Here is a 19,741-nt window from a genome sequence, read left to right on the forward strand (position 1 = left end):
TATCCAACAGCCATATATTTATTCTTTATTTTAAGAAACAAATGCTAATTGAGCATTACCTATTCAATAATTATAATGATAATAAATGCGTAACAATTTTTTACTATGTATATATTTATATATATATATGTATACGAAGTGTAAGGATAATTAACATTTAATTTATAGTCGTTTAAATACGTACGAGCGCGTGCACGCGTGCGCACGCGTGTGCGTGCACAGTACAGTTGGATCGTTTTATCCTTTAATTATTACGAGATGATAAGAACTAAATATTGCTTGTTTGTTCTCGAGGCGGTTTAATCCGCCTACGCTTGTCGCTTCCTCTCGATATTTCACTACTTTCAGCGTATGTATTTACATGGTCTTCACCGTTTGCCTCTTTACGCCGTGTGCTCTGCTCCCATCTCCCGTTCTCAACGTTCCCGCTATTAGCGTTTCAAAGTCCTAAGCGCCTAAGGTTTCTCCTCTAGCTCCGTTTTAACTTCGTTATTCGTAATAGTGCTCTCAAAATACAGGCAAGGCGGACACTCGAGGCAACGTACGGAATGTCATTCGGTGGTGAAGAACGTCACCGGGGTGAATCGCGATTGTCGCCAGAAGAAATTTCATTATTGCTTATATAACGCGATATTATTTTATAACGAGCCTTGAGAAATTTTTTTTTTTTCAGATCGTTGCCTCTCCACTTCATCTCGCATCTCTTTAGATAAGCGCATAACGTCCGAGGTGTTCTTGGAGCATGATCATGGCAGCGTGATCACTAGCACTTATATTATCGCTAGTATAACGCACGCTACGTTATACAGAAATTTTTTTACTTTCCTTTCTTGACATTCCGTAAAATGCCCGCGAGTCGTTCACGTTGCCTGATTATATTAAAGGGTATATCAGCAAATCAGTGTAAAGGCCTTGTGAATCTACAATACATCATCTCGCGTTCGCGAGTCCAGTTCACGAACACGCTCGTTAAACTTATTATGGTATAATTGCCGGGATAGTCGAGGAGGAACTCTCCGTTCGAGTTCGTTCGACGGTGTCCCGGGTGGGCAGGTGATGAATAGTATGAGGGTGATAGGTAATTCGGGGTATGGAGGAAATGAGGAGCATCAGTTTCGCAAAAATCTCGCATGCGAGCACCGCGGTTTCGGCATTGGTAGTCGCGTATTGCATCCCATTACGCCCCGAAAGATGAAGGTTTCAGCTTAGGATTTCTTTGGATTTGTAGATTGTTGTGCGGGGTGGCATCGCAATGTCGGAGACGCGAGGGGGAGATTTTTGCGGGACCGAAGCCTCGAAGGCTCTTGTGAAGGAAGCCAAAATTTAGAACAATAATGTAATACACTCCTGCATTCTTGAAAATCGCACACTCTCATTCTCTCGCTCTCTTTTCCTCTCTCTCTCTCTCTTTCTCTCTCTCTCTCTCTCTCTCGCTTTGGAATCGTATCGCGATGCACGTGATTCTTTGAAATCTCACAAACGCTCGAATAGCCGTGTGTATATCAGTCTGCGATACGTCCTTTAGATTAATATCTTTGCAGAACGACGACTCCGGAAATCTCGATCGCGTTTAAAAATTCATACCGTTCGTTAAAAAAATTCTCTTTTCCGCCCCTCGCGATGACGAACTCCGGAGTCGCCTCTCTAGTAAGAATTAGTTGTTTCGCACCACGTACGGTAAGCTGCGCTCAGGATTAACTCGTTCGATCTTAGCTTAGCAATAATGGAAGTGTTCGAATTTGCTGAACTTGCGTAAAATCAACGGAAGCCGCGGGAAAGAAGGACAGCATTTTTTCGACGATTCATTAATTCTAGTTTTTATTTTCTGCGCTATGTACAGGAAGCACGACGTGATCGAAGAATCGATTCGCACGCGACATTTGATAATTATTTCCGCGGAGATTTAACCCGATTTTGAAGTACTCCCTTTTCTTAAGAAAAACGCCGCAATTGCACTATAATTCTCTCAGGACGTTTTGACTAGACTTTTCCATCATAACTTCCAATTTTACAGACAATTGTCCCCTCCTCCCCTTAAATTTTGACCGTTTAAAGCTATGAGTATCCTCATCAAACTGATGTCAAGGAGATATTTTTTACGATTGAAACTTAATTTATACAAAATATATTCTCCTTTAACTAATGGATGTTAAAGAGGGAAAGATTCAGCATAGCTGAAGTCAATAGAAATCATGCTCACGCATGGAAGCTAATAATAGGATAGCAATATTACGTATGTATTTATCGAAGATCAAAGGCCGAACAAGTACGGAAATAATTAAGCATGATTAAAAATTGCGGTGCACAATTTTACGTATACGATAATCGCTTCATTCTGCGGTTAAAGCCCGAGAAGAGCTCGTTACGCTACACATCACTATACCAACGAGAAAAACGAATTCACGACATAAAATTTAACGATAAATATTATGTCGTTAATAAATAACACGATCGTTAAATCTAAAATCTCTTGCTTAGGAATGCTAAAAGAAATCTTCAGCACCTTCAAACCTAACAAAATTTATATGTATACCGATTGTGTCCAAAGCACGAGTATAATAGAAGCGCACGTCGAGAGTTTCAACGTTTTTTTTTACATACGAGTCAATAAATTAATATTAATGAAATCTTTTAATAAAATTTACTTCGTGGAAGTTAACGTAAAGCGCAGTCTACCGTCCGCCAATCGACGACGACGGTATGCACGCATGTATGTGCGTATACACGCAGGTACACATACGCATATACATGTGTACATACGATGTATATACACATATATAGGTATATATATTTATATGTATATATGTATAAAGGTATTCATAAATTAGAGCTCCTTATATTACTTTTTTTTTAAATTATTGAATAATTAATAATAATATTAATATATATACAGGTACAGGTCTCGTATAGTTGCAGTCGTGTCGTCACTAGTTGTTCGAGTCTTTCTTGTTGCTTTTTGCTGCTGATTGTTCGTATTATGCGAACATTATGACGGGTGCCGACAAAATCCGCCATTTTACATATCGACCTAAAATCTTAGCACGTCGAAGACTGCACAAAAATTCATAAAAATTGAAACACCTATCTGAAATACATTTAAAATTCATTTTTGCAGTGAATTAATAATAGTTACATTATAATTAACGCTGCATAAGCTTTGCATGTTGTGATAATGTATAAAGAGTATCTCCTTTCCATGTAGAACATATTTTAGCAATATGTTCTATGAGTTGAAAAAAATATTACATATAAATATAACAGTATATCTACAATGCTTTATTTAAAAAATATAGCAAAAATATGACCTGTTGTGTCGATTTTAGTTTGTTTCTTGACGTAACTTGTGTTCGATAAATTGGTTTTTACTATTTAAAACAATGCGGCACAAGATAATCATCAAGTAACACATTATAAATGATACTTCGTTCGACGATGTTCATCTTGCCCATTTCTTCTGATCGTGTTTACCGTTTGAATGAATGAATTCAATATTACATCAATGTTAAGCTTGTATTGATATGGAATGATATTTTGAAATGCAAACTTAGATGAAAAATTGTTCCTTGCAGATTTTATATTTTTGCTATAACTTTTTAATAAAGCATTTTAGAACATAAGTTAATATTACATTGTTTTCAGTAAACTTAGAATTAAGTTTGTTTGTGGAAAATCCGGGAATACTCTGTATACAGTAAAATTTTGATTAATATCACTTAAAATAAATCTTTTGAGCTTTTTCATATACAATTTTGCAATATTAAAATCAATTTTCTTAAGCTTATAGCACTTTAAATTGAATTTTTGCACAATTTAAATAAATTTTTTAACAGTTTCCCATTTCTGTAAAATAATTACAACGTTGAAAGAATTAAGAAATAGTAACATGTCTATTCGCATGGATATCAAGAATAATAAAATTAGAATGTATCTATGTAAAAAATAAAAAAAAATTTAAAAGATTATTTAATAGACGTTTTAGATTGATTGATTTATTCAAGTCGTGTTATGATGCATCTTCGACGTGCAAGTTTAAAATGCATCATGGAAGAGTAATCGAGAAACTCAAATGACTTTGGTACAATTGCTTGTATGATCATCCTTCCCATTTTTCTATAAATGACAGCATTATGATTTTCTCAAGCAATTAAAGCTAATTATCTCGAAAGCTAATTATCTCGAAAGCTAATTATCACTCTCCCTTTCGTTGATAACGTTACAATAGAAAAAATATAGAAACGAGTATTTACAAGGATAATTTACAAGGAAGGAACATTATGCACATTTCTAGACAGAGTTTCGTCGGTTTTTTTAGAAAAACCTATCTTTCTTTTTCTACATACTTTTTCGGTATTAAAACAACAAAGTTCAAAGTGTCCGTTAAAAAATTAGGCAGTTGTTGATTAATGAAATAGACTTCTGTTATGTACTTAATTATTGATAATCGATTACTCTACGATTTATTACAACCTTCACCTGCGTTTCTCATTATTTTGAGAAATCACAAATAGTCTCAAATTATGATGAAATATAGTTTGAAAAAATAGATGTGTGAAACAAGTGAAATCTTTTCTTTTTTCTATCACATTCAAGTTTAATTTTCGTTTACATTATTTTAACGCAACTCAACATGAAAATTTCAAAATTATAAAAATTGAAGATGAGAGTAATAAAATAATGAGAAACAAATAAAATAATTTTTTTCATATATATATTACTTCACTATAGTATTTCACTATAGTATTTCATTATAGTATAAATAGTTTATATACATATAGTTTAAAAGTGCAATGTTTGCAAGAAAAACTATTTTTTCAGACTGTACAATTAGAATGAGTGATGAATTGATTTTATTAATATCGTAATTTTCAGATTAATAGAAATCTATCAAAATTATTTTATTATTTTGAAAATCTACCATAATTTCATCAAAGTTTTGAAGGAAAGTTTATGGAGATTTCTCACGCGATACTACATATATGCGAAAGCTGTCTTTTTCATTGCCATTCCAGAGAGGGAGAGCTCCTATCTCATCCTTTCTGGTCAATCGCGAGCAACTCTCTTACGTTTCCATGATGCATTTGCGCCCTAGCGGAAGGGGCTCATACCCCATCATGCGATTTATATACTGATGTAACATTATATAATGTACTTATGTACACTCGATAATGTGTGGCTGGGACGTTTCTATGACGCTCGGCCGGCCCACAGAGTTCTCTAGGTTGTGAAGGGAAGTGGAGTGCGGGCCATGTGTCGATCCATGCCTATCATAATTATCGATGTGTTCCAACTCGCATTCCTTGGGCATATTTCCTGTAATAATATGCCCGTCCAATGTTATCTTTATCGTCTTATCTAATGTTTAATGCATTTATTCGGTTTTTGAATGCTTAATTAATTTCTCCCGAAATTCTAAACATGTTGACAAATTTATTTAACTTTCGTTGTAGAACGTCGCTGTTTCTTGACTTGATCGTAGACCTATCTAGAGCTCATACTTACCAACATTCATGTCAGGACCGTACTCGTAATACGTCGGCGAGCCCACAGCCGCGGCGAGCGCGAGCTCGTCTTCGATGTTATTTGGTCTGCAGCTCGTTGTCTTCCAGTGAGTCCTGAGGCCGCTCGCGCTAATGTATTTTTTGTCGCAACCCTGGCAGGTGTAGGGTCGTTCGTTTGTGTGCAACCTCTTGTGCAGTTTCAAATGAACGAATTGGGTAAACTTGGCGGGACAAAGATCGCAGGCGTACGGCTTTTGGCCAGAGTGCAGTCTAAGGTGGGTCTTCAGATTCGAGGTTGAGCTGAACCTCTTCTTACATATCTCGCATTGATGCGGTTTTTCACCTGAGAACATTGTATTGATAAATAAATACAAATATAATATAAAATATTTGGCACTAATCTAGCATACATTTTGTATCTTGATCAAACTCGAGCAAGTTTTATTTGTCAATTGCTACATCCTTTGTTTCTTATGTTTAAAAAATGTGCTTTAAATATGAACGAAAGACTGAAGAATCATCTCTCTTAGGTACATATCGATTAATTATATTTCTAATGCCATATAATATTATGATAATATAATGCTTTTTGGATATTTAAAATACATATGAAAAAAAAGAAAGTTAGGAAGAAATAATAATTGTTAGATAATAATTTAAAAAAATATATATATTTTTAAACAAATTTTCACCAAGCAAAACTCTTATAAAATATATTAGCAATGTTTTGAAAAGACAAAAGTACGCTTTGATAGTTATTAGTTAAATATTCGTATTAGCTTACCGGTGTGCACGAGATGATGTTTCTGGAGATGCGCGAGTTGTGTGAAGCTTTTGGTACAGACATTGCATTTGAAGGGTCTCTCACCAGAATGCGTTCTCAGGTGTACCTTCAGATTCGACAACTGACCGAAGGTTTTGCAGCAGACATTGCATTCATAATGCATTTTGCCATCCTTCTTCTTGAGCGGGTAAGGTAGCGACCTATAGCCCCTCGAGCCCTGGGAATTGGGACTGAGGGAGCCGCTCTGAGAACACCCGTGATCGTCCGGCGACAAAGAACTCGCTGGTGAGTATCTATTGAGAGACGACGAGGAGTTGGGATGAATAGTGAGACCCGGATGATGGCCGAGATGGAGATTGTGCGTGCCGGTGATCAGTGCTTGGTTACTGTCGATTTGCATAGTCGACGAGGTGGGAAGCTGATGACCACCGCTGCTGGTAGCTTCCAGCCGCCTGCCGTCTGTCGTCCTCTCGTAGACGACGTTGCCACTCGGCGTGGGCGAATAGGCGCTACAGTTGATAGACAACGACGCACCCATGTTGTGGTGCAGTGAGCCATTCTGGTGACCGTACAGATTACCGTACGGACTGTAGGACGAGGGCGACTGAATCGGTGAAATCGGTGAGACACTCTGATTACTGCTGGCGCTGCTGCTAGTGCTGCTACTGCTACTGCCAGCGGAGTTCGGGTAAACCGGACTGGCGGACTCAATCTGACAGCCGGTGGCCCCTGAGCTGCCGGAGTAGAGGATCGTCGTCGGAGTGGGTACGCCATTGTGACTTGACGATGGCGACGGCGATTTGGTCTTCCGCTTGGTCGGACAACCATTCGCCGTCGTGGACGCCGAATGCGGACTGCTAGTGGACGTCAGCATCGCGCTAGACGAGAGGACGCTTGTACTGGAATGTATCCCGCCGGCGTTGCTGGATGAATGCAAACTTCCAGGATGTGGCGGCAGATTACCGTTGCTGTTTCCACCGGTGCTTGAATGCAATCCTCCTCCTGTACTGGAGTGCAGATTACCGGTAGGACTCTGCATGCTAGGTAATGCACCACCATTGCCGCTGGTTGAGTTCACGCACGAGTCCGTTTGTAGGGGCAGATTCGAACTGGAATCTGGGCTGCAGGGCAGAATGTTTCCATAACGATGAGACTTTTTGTAAGAATATGCCATCTCGGTGGGACTGGAAGGTGGTGGCGTCACCGAATCCACGTGAGTCTGATGGTGCATTTGATGATGCTGATGATGTTGTTGCGAACCACCATTGTGATGATGGTGGCTGTGACTATTGTTATTGTTATCTGTGCTATTACGTAACAGAATGTTCTCCAGGATGGAACTACTGGGGTTAGGTAGGTAAGCGGGTCTGCCGGACATCGGCAGATTACCACCTTTAACTTCCGGCTCGTAGAAGGGTTTCATATTTTTCTCAGACATCTCATCCTCGGTCACGGTTGAGAGTACCGTGCTCTTCTGTAAGATGATAGGTGATACCGGCTTCTGAAGCTCTGGAGTGACCGCCCGACTGGATAACTCCTGATCCTTGTCCTTCGTCGGGCCGTCAGCTATACCTTTTGCCGCTTGGAAATTACCGTAGGTTTTGGAGATTTTAATCTTGACTTTCCTATATTCGTTCTTCGCCGCGGTGTTGTCTTGCTTCAGAATCTCATCGTTGCACACTGACGATTTGGCATTCTTACTGAAATCCAGCACGTAGTTATTTTCACTATCGGACTCGCTACTTTCCTCAGGTGGTGTTAGAATCTCGTCGTGGTAACCATTTGAATGATAACCCTCGTCTGACCTCACGGAACCATCCGTTGGTGTCATCTGACGCCTCTCGTAGATTGAAGAATCTTTCAGGGGCGATATCACATCGACGGCGGGTGAAATTTCAGTTGGTAGTGTCGATTGTTGTACTTGTTGTCCTGTGAAAATAATTAGTAATAAATATATAAACATTTTATTAATAATGAATATATCGTCATAAATATATAAAATGGGATTTCACTATTTGATTGCATTACTATCATTTATTTATTATTTTATTTTGTACATAAGATTTTAAGTGTAAAACTAGGGATGAGAGGTAACAAGTCATTAGTAACGTCGTTAACGTTTTATCGTTACTTTTTTATAACATCGATCAATAGTGTTGCAATTTCTTAACAGTAATGGTAAGGTCGAGTTGAAATCTCATTTTTGAAGAATTTGACAAATAATTCATTACTTATTGGAAAAAGGAACACATTACTTTTACTCATCACGAGTCAACTAATAAGTTACCTTTTTCAATGACTAACACATAATGGTAATGATTATTTGTTAAAAGTGACGTAATTTTAATTCTGGCCTTATCATTACTGTTATAAAAAATTATAACGTCATTAATTATAAAAAAGCAATGGTAATGATATAATAATATTATTCATAATTCCCATTTCTGTATAAGACTTGGAGATACAAAGCTAAAAGTACAGTTTTAAATTTATTGTAATTTCGCTATATAATTTCCTATCCTGTATATCTATGTTCTGTAATATTATTATATATGCTACAATTTGCAAAATAGTTTCAAAATAGCTGAAAGGTTTTCAGTTGTATGACTAAATAATGGTATATATAGTTTTTCTCATGATTTTAATTCGAATTAAACTGTATCATACGACACCAGTTACCGTTTATGTAATCATAATTTCTATTTTATACAGAAGATTATTCAGAAACACATAAAATTATATCATTATAAAATGCGCTGATAGAATTGCATGAATAATGAAATGAAATTTAATACAAGCTATAAATAACACAGACCTCATAACACTAATCATATTAATATATTATAAATGTTAACGGTATATTGAGATTTCGATTTGCGTGTTAATTTTTCATGATATGATTTGATTTCCATGCTTATATTAGCTTAAAGTGAATATATATCTACTTACTTATTCTCTGAAGCATCAGCTCACCGGTGAGCGGATAATTGAGCCTTTCCGCGAATTCCCTGCAGTACCAAACCAACAACTCTTGATGCGGTAATATTGGCTTGATCGTGTAAAAATAAATGTTCATCTGAAACACGGGGAGGCAACAATTTTGAGCTTCTTTCCTTGCGCATAATCTAGATGTGATTTAAAATATATACTCCTTTGCAAGAGTTGCGATCCGCAAAATTGCTTTACCTTATACTGGCATGCTATTAGGTTTTGCGATTCGGACGAGTAGGCGGGATTTACGTAACGCATCCAATTCGATTTCTGGACGTCATAACCGTCGATGTAATAGAACAGCTCGTTGTTCTTATATACCTGGACAATGAAAGAATCATTTTTGTATTCTTGATGATGGCAATATTTAAAAAATTAGTTAATTTTTATACTATCTTTTTTAGCACTTAGATCGTTATTATTGTACAATAATATTGTATAATATTCTTTAGAATATAATAGAAATGAGACGTATGACATAAAATGAGACATGAGATATAAGACTTCTACAAACATTCAATATTATTGCACAATTTTATTGATCTTATAGGCTATATTGAAGATTGTACAATATATTATATAAATAAAAATTCTTTAAGATATATTCTATAAATTCTATATACTACCTACACGATCGATAATATACAATATCAAATATTGTACTACGATATTGGGCTAAAAAAGATAGTATAAACATTTACAAATTTTTAAAATTCTTTAAGTGGTCCGTAGACGCTCAATAATATTGCACAATATTTCTTTAGCTAATGCAAAATATTTGATGACAGTTAGTCAATAGTATTGTACAATATTCAAATATTGTTCAATAATAACGAGCGTCTAGAAATTGGTTTTATATATACTCTTAGAGTTTCGCTGATAGCATTTTTAGCTATAAACATTGATCGTCTATTGTTAGATTATTAATAAAGCAGATATTGTCAGTAACTATTAATGTATTTTGTTGATGAGGATCGTGAGCAAGTTATTTTTAAAATTAAAGTTCTTTTTTTGCTTCAAAATTTTACATCTAAACTTTTATAATTATTTTCTTTGTTCGCAAATATGCATAAATTTTCTTATTAATAAATAAATTTTTTAATTAAGGTATACTAAATTATTGTTACATTAAAAAAATACATTAAAATAAGGTATTGGTTATCATTCGCGTTTGTTAGCTCTCATCACGATTTGTACGTATCGTGTGTTTCATGCGAAAATCATACACAATTGAAAAATTTAACACATATCGCATGTCCCAAACAGTCCACAAAAATTTTTAATTTAACATCAAGCATATGTTTCATAGCAACATAAATATTATGTTATATATTAACATAAAAATAAATATAAATTTTAATTTGACATATTTTTATGTAACATTTTAATAAGAAAATTATGTCAAAGTAATATATATAACATATTACTTTAATACTATTATAATGTCAATATCTCACGAAATTACATCAAGAAATAATAGTCACTCTGATATTGTAGAATAAATTCAACATTTTTTCTGTCACTTTTAACAGATAAATTCTGTCATTTATAATAAGGAACATATTTATTGTGTAAAATTAAAAATACGTGTACATTGTGTTACTTTTACATTTTTTTCAGTTATTTTAATAATTTAATATTTTACTTGAATTAATACAACAGCAATATGTTAACAAACATGTGTTAAATTTTAACATAAACATTTTAACCAGGATATTTTTTTACAAGAAAACAAAATTTTCAATTGTGTAAAAGAACCTAGTAATCGTAACGAATTGATGAGTTACGAGGCATCAATGGCTTCTCAGATTTTAAGGCTCGCTAGAACCTTATCGGTTGAAACCAGTTTCTGGACTTTGCTGGCTTCTCCCTTCATCCTAGCCTTTTTTCCGCGTCCTCTTTCGTTTCTAATTTTCGTTTGCGTTGTATCGAATCTATGTTTATGTTAACCATTATCTCGGAGAGTTATTCGCCATTATAATCCGAATATCTCGATTGAACAAGAGATGTAAAATTGATCTTACCCGCCAAAAGTATTTCCGGTTCGCGTCTGCCGGTACCGAATCCTTCGTGTACACCTGGCCGACCAGAGGGCCGAAACGTGTCCCTTTGGGGATGTAACCGGTGCTCCACACACCCAACACCTGTCACATATGTAATTTCCGATTAATCGAGTCGACTGAAATTGAGGGATGTTGCATGTTTGAAGCTTAAATATCAATTTAGCTTCTTAGTGCTCATCTTGTAATTTACACATACACATATACAATAAGTTTTGTAATATTTTGTAACTTGATATAAATTTTTTATTTTTTGATTTCACATAAAAGATATCGCAAAAAGTAAATAAATTAAAAAGAATTAATAAGTTAATAAGTACGTTATTATTAACGCCATTGATTTTAAAATTCGCAATCAAAAATTAATTCTTAGTGGATTTACACAGTTCAAAGTTCAGAGAAATTACGCTAAACCAATAAATTCTTCTCTATGAGTCTTTAAGCTTCGTCCGAGGAATTGCAAAGGCTACCAAAATGTATAAATGATCGGTGATTGGTAAAAGCGTATTGTTTGCTTCCTCCGGTATTCTCATCGGCCGGCATTCTCATCTATTTCGGCGTTGCGTTAAAATACGCGGCAGAGAGAAGATAAAACCTATTTTCACTCCGGCTCACGTTAGAATAGAATCCGCCCTATTGCATAGAAACGTCCATTCGGCAAAACTAATTTAACTCTTCGGTGCTTTCAGTCCAGCGCGCGCTTCCGATGCTTTTGTTTCTCTTTTGACAAACGGAAGCTCGATCAACGGACGTCGATTAGCTCATCGCGCGCTCTCAATATATTACATCGTTGCGATACGTTTCGGCTTCTACCGCCAAAGCTTCGAAATTTTGTAAGAAGCGCCTCGAGAAGCTTCGAGCAAAAGTTTCGCGCCGATTGCACCGAACGTTCTCGATTCTCGCCGGACTGAGGAAAGTGTAACGATTCGACTTCGCCTCTAGGTCATGCCTCGTAAGTTAATTAGCCTTGTCTCTCCCGGTCAAGTTTGATTTCGTGGCGTCGTTTGGCCAACGCCTTCTCGCTTCACGCACGCCATATTTATCTAAAAAGACTTATTTAAAAATTTGTGTCGCTAATTTTAAATTTATTGCTACTTATTTTCTTTGATGCGGGTACTTTCGATAGGAAATTGCAAAAAATGAGAAAAAAGAAAAATTACAACCTAAAAATGATGTGCACTGTTATACATAAAAATGTAGTTACACGAATTGTAATTTGAAGCTTTTGCTGAAAAGTTTTAAATTATAACAGGCAGAAAATGGAAACTCTAGTGAACGAGAGATTAAGAATGTGATTATCTCCAAATTTCTATCACTACTTTTATTAATGTTGCTCGCGTGTACTAATATCGGTTTGAAGCCTAAAGTTTCTGCAGTCTGATGGCGTTTAACATTTCAGGAGATTGCGATTTCTTTCTCTTGGAAATTATCAGTTTTTTCTCGCGTGACTTTGCACGAAAGCCTAGTGTAGCTGGCATCAAAGAAATTAATAACTCGACGCGATTCACGATTAAACACGCGGCTCCTACCGAGGAGGTTTCGGGATGAGTTTCTTGTGCGAAAGAACGTACATCGTTGAGGGCCTGAGAGGGTTTGAGGACCAGGTTCCGTGGCAAAGACGCCTCCGCACGATTAGTATCGCCCGGTGATGCCGACACATCCGGTACCAAATATACGGCATGCTGCTCGAATTCTTCCTCCCTCAAGGTCGCGTGATCCCACTCGCTGGCCTCCATCCTTCACTGCAAACAAAATCGGAAATTCATGTTAATTGGAGTCGTCAGGAAGATTTCGAGAGAAAATATTTCTCAATTTTTTTATTTCAATAATATATTTCTTTTTTTTCATTAATTCATCTCGTGCATTTACAAATGTACAAGAACACATAAGTTAGATTAACACAAAATTATCCTACAGATTCTTTCGCACTTCTATCGAAAAATGATTTTAAATTGCATCCCTATGAATTATAGCAGAAGCCACGTTTCAGCTTAGGGGCTCTTCCGTAATCTTAGATAATAGAAGCTAATTTATCCCGTAGCAGCCCTGAAAAACTGCGTACAATCCAATGACGGATTACATGTCCCTTTAAGCGGATTATACGTTAGGAAGGGTTTCGAATTTTTACGATATGTTTTAAGATTATTAATTCCATCATATATGTCGCTGTCACACGCGCGTTATCTTGCGCTCGTTATTCGATCCTACTTGTTAACGATCTCTAGGAAGCGAGCCCATATATTCCATTCTCGTTCGTTCAATAACACTTCGAATGAATAATCGAAGCCTCGCCATTGATGCCTACTATTTTTTACCCGTTGTTTTTTTTATAGATTTACGTTTTTTTTATTTTTACCGTCGAGCGAACACTCGATTACACTCAGGTGTCATCATTAAGTCCCGTAAAAGTTAAACGGTGCGATCGTTATCGAAAGAATAATTAAAAATCCTGGCGGTGTGCAGTTCTATTCCTTGCCTCGTATATTCGCGCAACTTCGGGAAATGATAAATTTGCAATAAACTCGAGTCGAAACACGAACTATTTGTAACTGACCAAATCGATGTAAAAATTAAGTAACAAAGGAAACGAAGACAGTGCAGTTAGGAATCAAATAGCTTCTCGATATGGCATTTTCCGTGTTGCTTTTGGTATTTTATTTTAACCAGTATTCGAAATAACGTGTAATCAATGATTGTACAAACTCGAGATAATACCGTTCACGTGCAACCAGCGGGATATTGTTAAAACATCAAATTAATAATCGCGAAGAATTTTCCACGAATAAATAATTGCCGGTACGATAAATCGTGTCATTGAACGAATCGCGATCCGCGATCCCAGTTTTCTCGACTCTTCAATTTGCGGTGGTGCAACACTTTAACACCGCGAAAGTGAAACCCGTCCACGCATTGATCGACTGCAAGGGTGGGAGAGGGGGAAGAGGGAAGGAGAAGCAGGGGGCGGATAGGGCGGACGGGGGCATAAACTCCGAAGTCCTCCCCGTCCGCTACCACCCGCTGAGGGTTTTCGCTACCCGGTGGATTTCGATTTCCATGAAAATCGCGCACCCGCCGGTATCGCGAATCGCTCGCCCGCTCGCGTATGCTTTCGACGCAATTTTTCGACCAAAAGCGTTTTATCGCGTTCACGGGGAAAATAGATTCCTTACAAAATAGATATCGCGCTCTCGAGATTAAGTATTGCCAAATGTAATAAATGTAAATATCCCGGAAATTTCACGATTTTTAAGCAGCATTTAACAAAATCTTTTCTATTATAAAGATTCAATATTCTACAAATAATTCTTTTTTTTTTTTTTTGCGAATGCTCAGAACCGTGAATTTTTTAATTTTCTCCGTGATGACCGATATTTTTAGTTTTCTCACAACAGCGTCTTCGAAAATTAATTCAAAGTTCTAAGTTTTTTCTCTTTATTTCTTGCCGTTTGGGAAAATACAGAAAACAAAAATATTGTACAATGCAATTTTCTGGCCTAGCGCAGAAATATTTTTCTCGGTTATTTCATACTCTCCGTGTGATATTTATTTTTCATCAACTTGCAATTATGATACATTTTATTTATTTATCATTTATACACTTATTTATGTATTTTTTTATTGTTTTTTAACGGAAGAATTAATTTCTTTATAGAATTAATTGATCTGACTTTCTCGATATAATTAATTTAATTTTCTTCTCTTGATGAATATTTGTTGATGCACCAGTATTTTATTCTAATAGGAATAGAATTATAATAAAGTTTCTCTTTCTTTCGAGTGTTTGCAATAAAATTTTTAAATAAAAAATCTGTCACTGCAAAACTAGTTAAATAACACGCAATGTATCGTATTTTGCACAAAAGATTGCTGCACTTGCAACATCGCAGAAATTGCAGCCGCGACAGGATCGATCCCTAGCGAAAGGATATATATGGTGTTTTGGTCGGTCGCGTTATGCATTGCGATTTTTAAAAAATTTTCTTTTATGTTACATACAATCTTTTTACATAACCACAATAATATATTATTTCAATTTCTATTTATTATTTTTTTCTAATATTTCATTGAACCTATTCGCTCGAATCTGAGAGATATTTACTGGTGTCCTTCGTGAAGTATTTCTTAAAACAATTCCGTACATAAGAAAAAAATTGGATTATTCGGAGAATGTATTTTTTCACCATTGTCAGATTCGGAATAGCGAAGGGCTAAGCACAGAACTCCATTTTTCTCACCACCGCTAGCTCCCTGGCGGCGATATTGGCCGCATGTATCCCTGCATTTTTCACTTTCCAGATTCTGGGATAGCGAGGGACCACTCGAAAATCCGTTTCTTTTTAATTTCGCGTTTTCTTTTATTTTTTACATTGGCATTGCAATTGCAGACGAACAATAATATACTCTCCTCTATTTTGTAATATGCGTCAATCGCGCGATGTCGTTTGGTCGTGAGCCGGGTTTATGGTACTCACGGCTTTTGGTGCATCGGATGCCGCCAGGCAAACTCCACGACGACGATGTTGTTCTTCGAGGTGGAGGCTCGATAGGTAGGCACACCACCCTGGGGATCTCACCCGGAGAACACCCTCTTCTGTCGCGATCCCTTCGTCGTTGCGCGACCGTGCGTGCGCGGTACGAAGGGCTCTGAATCGCGGGCCGGCGGCCGCCCTTTACGTGATCCTGTGGTTCCTCAGGGAGACCGGCATCGCGCCGGCCCCGGTTTCACTTAGGGCCCCCGATCCTCCTGGCCTCGCGCTAGCGGGCGACGCAGGGCGCCGTTTACCCTCAACATTTATTCAGCCCGATCGTGTCTGATCGCTCCGAGGGGGTTGCACGGAGAGGACGAGGGCGAGGGCGAGAAATTACGTCGGTAAGGCCGATCGCTGTCCCGGCTCGCTCTCTCGCTGCCTAGGCGGTCCCTACGTGGCCACCTACGCGTCGACGACGCTTATCGATTAACAGGACATCGGAAAAAGGGAATTGCAATCGATCCCCGCCGATCGGCCGACATTTCCCTGCCCCAATCGTCGCGCTCGTTGTTTGTCAACAATGTCAATTCTGGCCACCACCGCCACCGCCACCGCCGCCGCCGCTGAATCGACAATCGGAAGTCCTCCTCCTCGAGGGATGTGCTTTCCTCACTTCTCTTCATCCATTTCTTCCTTCACCTTCCTCGAAAGCGGATCGATTCTAACTTTAAGGCCCAACACACGCGCGTCAACACCACCGCGATTATTCACTACCGATCGGAGTGTATCTCCCGTGTCATCTTTCCCGAAGCGTTATTCGACGACGCGCACTGTCACCGGCTTTCCCGAACGATCACACTCTTCGGCACCGATATCTCGCTGTCGGGACGCGTAGCGCTGGTGAACGCGACGCGGCGGATGCTTTCTTCTTTTTCCAAAAAAAAGTCTCAAACACTTTTGGAGAACCCACTCGCGAGAACCGGGGAAGAACCCGCGGCGGTCCTCTCTTTCTCTCGCGAAGGGGTTGCGCCTCCGCCTTCGTGTGGTTCTCCTCCGCGGGATGGCACACGCAAGAGAGCGCGATGTGTGTGGAACTCGGGTAGACCTGACCTAGCCCAACGCGACTCGGCTTGGCTCTCCTCTCGTCCTCCTCCCCCTGCGTCGGTATTGGTCGGCGGATATACGTCGGTCTCCCTTCCGCTTCCGTCAGTCCCTTTCTCTCTCCCTCTTCCTCCGTCTCTCCCTCTCCCGCGCCGTCGTTCTCTTTCTCTCTTTCTGACGCACGCGGACGCGGTGGTGCGCCCGCAAAGCTGCCAGACCAGAGCAGAGGTGGTGCATTTCTCTGCGCTGCGCTTTCGATCGACCCGTTGCCAGAGAGGTTCCCCTCCCCCCTCTCTTTCTCTCTCTCTCTCTCTCTCTCTCTCTCTCTCTCTCTCTCTCTCTCTCTCTCTCTCTCTCCCTCTCTCTTTCTCTCCGTTTCCCATTTCTCTCTCTCTCTCTCTCTCTCTCTGCCCTCCCCCCGCTCCCTGCCTCGGTCCTCTCGCCACCCCGAATCCTCCCGTTCTTCCCTCAGTGCGTCTCGCTTCACCGTACGCCACTTTCCAACCCCCGTCTACCGCCCCAATCCACCCCCCCGCTCATTGCTCTTCGTTCGTCCCTACCACCGTTCTCCTCGTTCCCCTCCCCTTCCCTTTTTCTTTCGTGCATTTTCCTCTTGCGTCTTCGTCTCACCGTTCATCACTACACCCTTGTCGTCTCCCTTTCTCGCGCTCTCTCTCCCCGGTCGCCCGTTACCCCTTTCAACCCACCGCCCGCTTCGACGCGCGTGCAACCAACCCCCTTGGCGCACTACCCCTATTCCATGCGTCGCTTTCTCCCTTTCTCTCGTCGTCATCGCGGCGCTTGTTTGTTCATCTCTCGTCGTTGTCGATGACAGCAGAAGACATGCGTCAGTTGGTTCCAAAGTTTAATTCTTCTAGATAACTTTTTGCGATTATCAGAAGTAGGAAGAGAAGTCTGAGCGAGAGCTCCGTTAACAGTTGGATGAAAAGTGTCCTTGGAAATTTTAGCGAGATTCGAAAATATATCGGTACGTTAATAAAACCTCAATATGATCTTATTAAATGTCATGCCAATACAAAAAATAATTCTAACCGTTTTTAGTTAAAGAGTGAAGTTGGGAAAATCTGTGATAGATGTATTTGTATTATAGATGTATCTGTACTGTAAATCATTAAATTTTCTGCAATTTTTGTATGAAAACAGCGAGACTTGTGTAATTTTAACTCAGGAATTATGGCTTCCTCTTTAAAAGTTTTTTCTCGTTATGCTATTATCATCTGTTTACACCTATTTTCATCTTGCCGTTTTCATATTTTTCTTTGGTGCATCTCTCTCGCCATTTCTCCTTGTCTACCGCCCTCTCGTAACCTCTTTACGGGAACGTACGTTTAACCCCTCCGACTATACTTCAAACCCACCCCTCCAGCCATCTATTCTCATTCACGACTTGGTGCATGAGGCAACTATGTACGATACGCACACAAATCAGTAGAGAGCTTGTTATTATCTTTAAACACTTTAGCGATGACAGCGAAAGATATGGAAATATTATTAGTCCTCAAGTTACGATGAGATATAACATTTGCGAACTAAACTCATTCAATTGATAGTGTTCGACAGATCGATCGTAACTTTTCCACGAGCAGGATCGGTTAGTCCTTTTGCGTATATACGAAACGATTTATTATCAAATTATAACCAAGACAACAACGGTACACAAAATGCCCACCGCGCACCGCTGGCATATAAATTATCGTTCGGTTTTTTGCGCATCAACTTCGCGATCACCGGGTACGTGGAATCCGACTGGCCCAGACCCTGGCCCAGAGTCACGGCCATTCGAGATCGGTAACCCCGTTCACTTCGACTATGCGAGAGAGCGTGCGCGACTCCAGTCTTCGAATCATCGCGAGATTAATCGACAGGACCGCGGACACGAGAAGATCGCAAAGTGAGAAGAGAGTTCGTCGAACTCTTAAAATCGAACTCTTGGACCCTAATCCAAAAGACCGGTCCTCGATCATATCGCGCCAAGGTTACGTGACCGATCATCGAGGGTCCCGTACTTCGACAAATTCAATCGTCAATTAGAAAGAAACATATATACAAGTCACTATGAAACTTTGAAAGAAATAGAGAGACATCGGTTTCTCAGATTCGAATGGGGTAAGAATCGTGAATAATAAGTCTTAATTTGATATTACAATCTTGAACGTTACAACATATTCTTGGGAAACTTTAGCTTTTAACTTAGCAAAATGTAATATAAGTCTGGCTGTAAAATTCCGGACAATATATGTATGTGTGTAATACACGCAAAACGTATGAATTCAATATTATTTAGCAATTATTCCATGTGCGTTGTCAATTTATTATATTTATATTTATACGGGAAAAGAATAGGGGTTTTCAACGGAAAACAAGAGCAGCAAAATACATATTTACCGCAGGACGATTTAGCACCGCTATAATTCATTGGCGCTGCACCCGATATTAATAGAATATTGGGTTACACATGATTTATTCGTAATTTTATCGAAATCGCGCGAACCGTAGAATTTCATTTGCCAGCAAGATTTTTTTCCCCCAACGCTGCTTTGACCATTCCAAATTCCCATTACAAAGTTTTCATTTGACCGATTATTTAAAAAAATCGTATCTGGCTCATGAACAGAGAAAACGTTGCACACATAAAAAAAAAAAAAAATTAAATTGCTGATAAAATAAATAAAATAAAGTAAACGTAAAGACGTGGAACTAAAATTGTGTTGCTCACACATACATCATGGTAAATCCGGTCTACGTGTGAACGGCGTTCTCGTATTACGCTACGATTATACGGCTGGCGAAGCCGTTGACCTCCACCACCTCCTCCTT

At 38.8% G+C, this 19,741-nt stretch overlaps 2 protein-coding genes across 3 annotated transcripts in view; one reads left to right on the forward strand and one right to left on the reverse strand.

Moving 5' to 3' along the window:
• Positions 1–16,893, reverse strand: LOC105838706 (PR domain zinc finger protein 1). Of its 2 annotated transcripts, none has more exons than XM_012684450.3 (8): positions 15,806–16,893; positions 12,863–13,075; positions 11,298–11,417; positions 9,469–9,594; positions 9,232–9,358; positions 6,283–8,211; positions 5,500–5,841; positions 1–5,310 (listed from the first exon to the last, which is right to left on the reverse strand). In XM_012684450.3, exons 2-8 carry the CDS (start codon positions 13,067–13,069, stop codon positions 5,150–5,152), a joined length of 3,012 nt encoding a protein of 1,003 aa, XP_012539904.2. In that variant the 5' UTR covers positions 13,070–13,075; positions 15,806–16,893; the 3' UTR covers positions 1–5,149. The 2 variants fall into 2 exon arrangements, with proteins under 2 accessions (XP_012539904.2, XP_012539905.2); XM_012684451.3 differs by having other exon boundaries at positions 12,905–13,075; positions 15,806–16,892.
• LOC118645501 (pectinesterase inhibitor 10-like) overlaps positions 16,689–19,741 on the forward strand; it is a 27,635-nt gene continuing 24,582 nt past the window's right edge. Inside the window, exon 1 of the mRNA XM_036286701.1 lies at positions 16,689–17,891. Coding sequence (XP_036142594.1) covers positions 16,721–17,785 — 1,065 coding nt within the window. The 5' untranslated portion in view covers positions 16,689–16,720 and the 3' untranslated portion in view covers positions 17,786–17,891. The remainder of the gene's footprint in view (positions 17,892–19,741) is intronic.

The sequence above is a fragment of the Monomorium pharaonis genome, chromosome 5 (genome assembly GCF_013373865.1).
Source record: "Monomorium pharaonis isolate MP-MQ-018 chromosome 5, ASM1337386v2, whole genome shotgun sequence".
In the NCBI taxonomy this organism is placed as follows: Eukaryota; Metazoa; Arthropoda; class Insecta; order Hymenoptera; family Formicidae; genus Monomorium; species Monomorium pharaonis.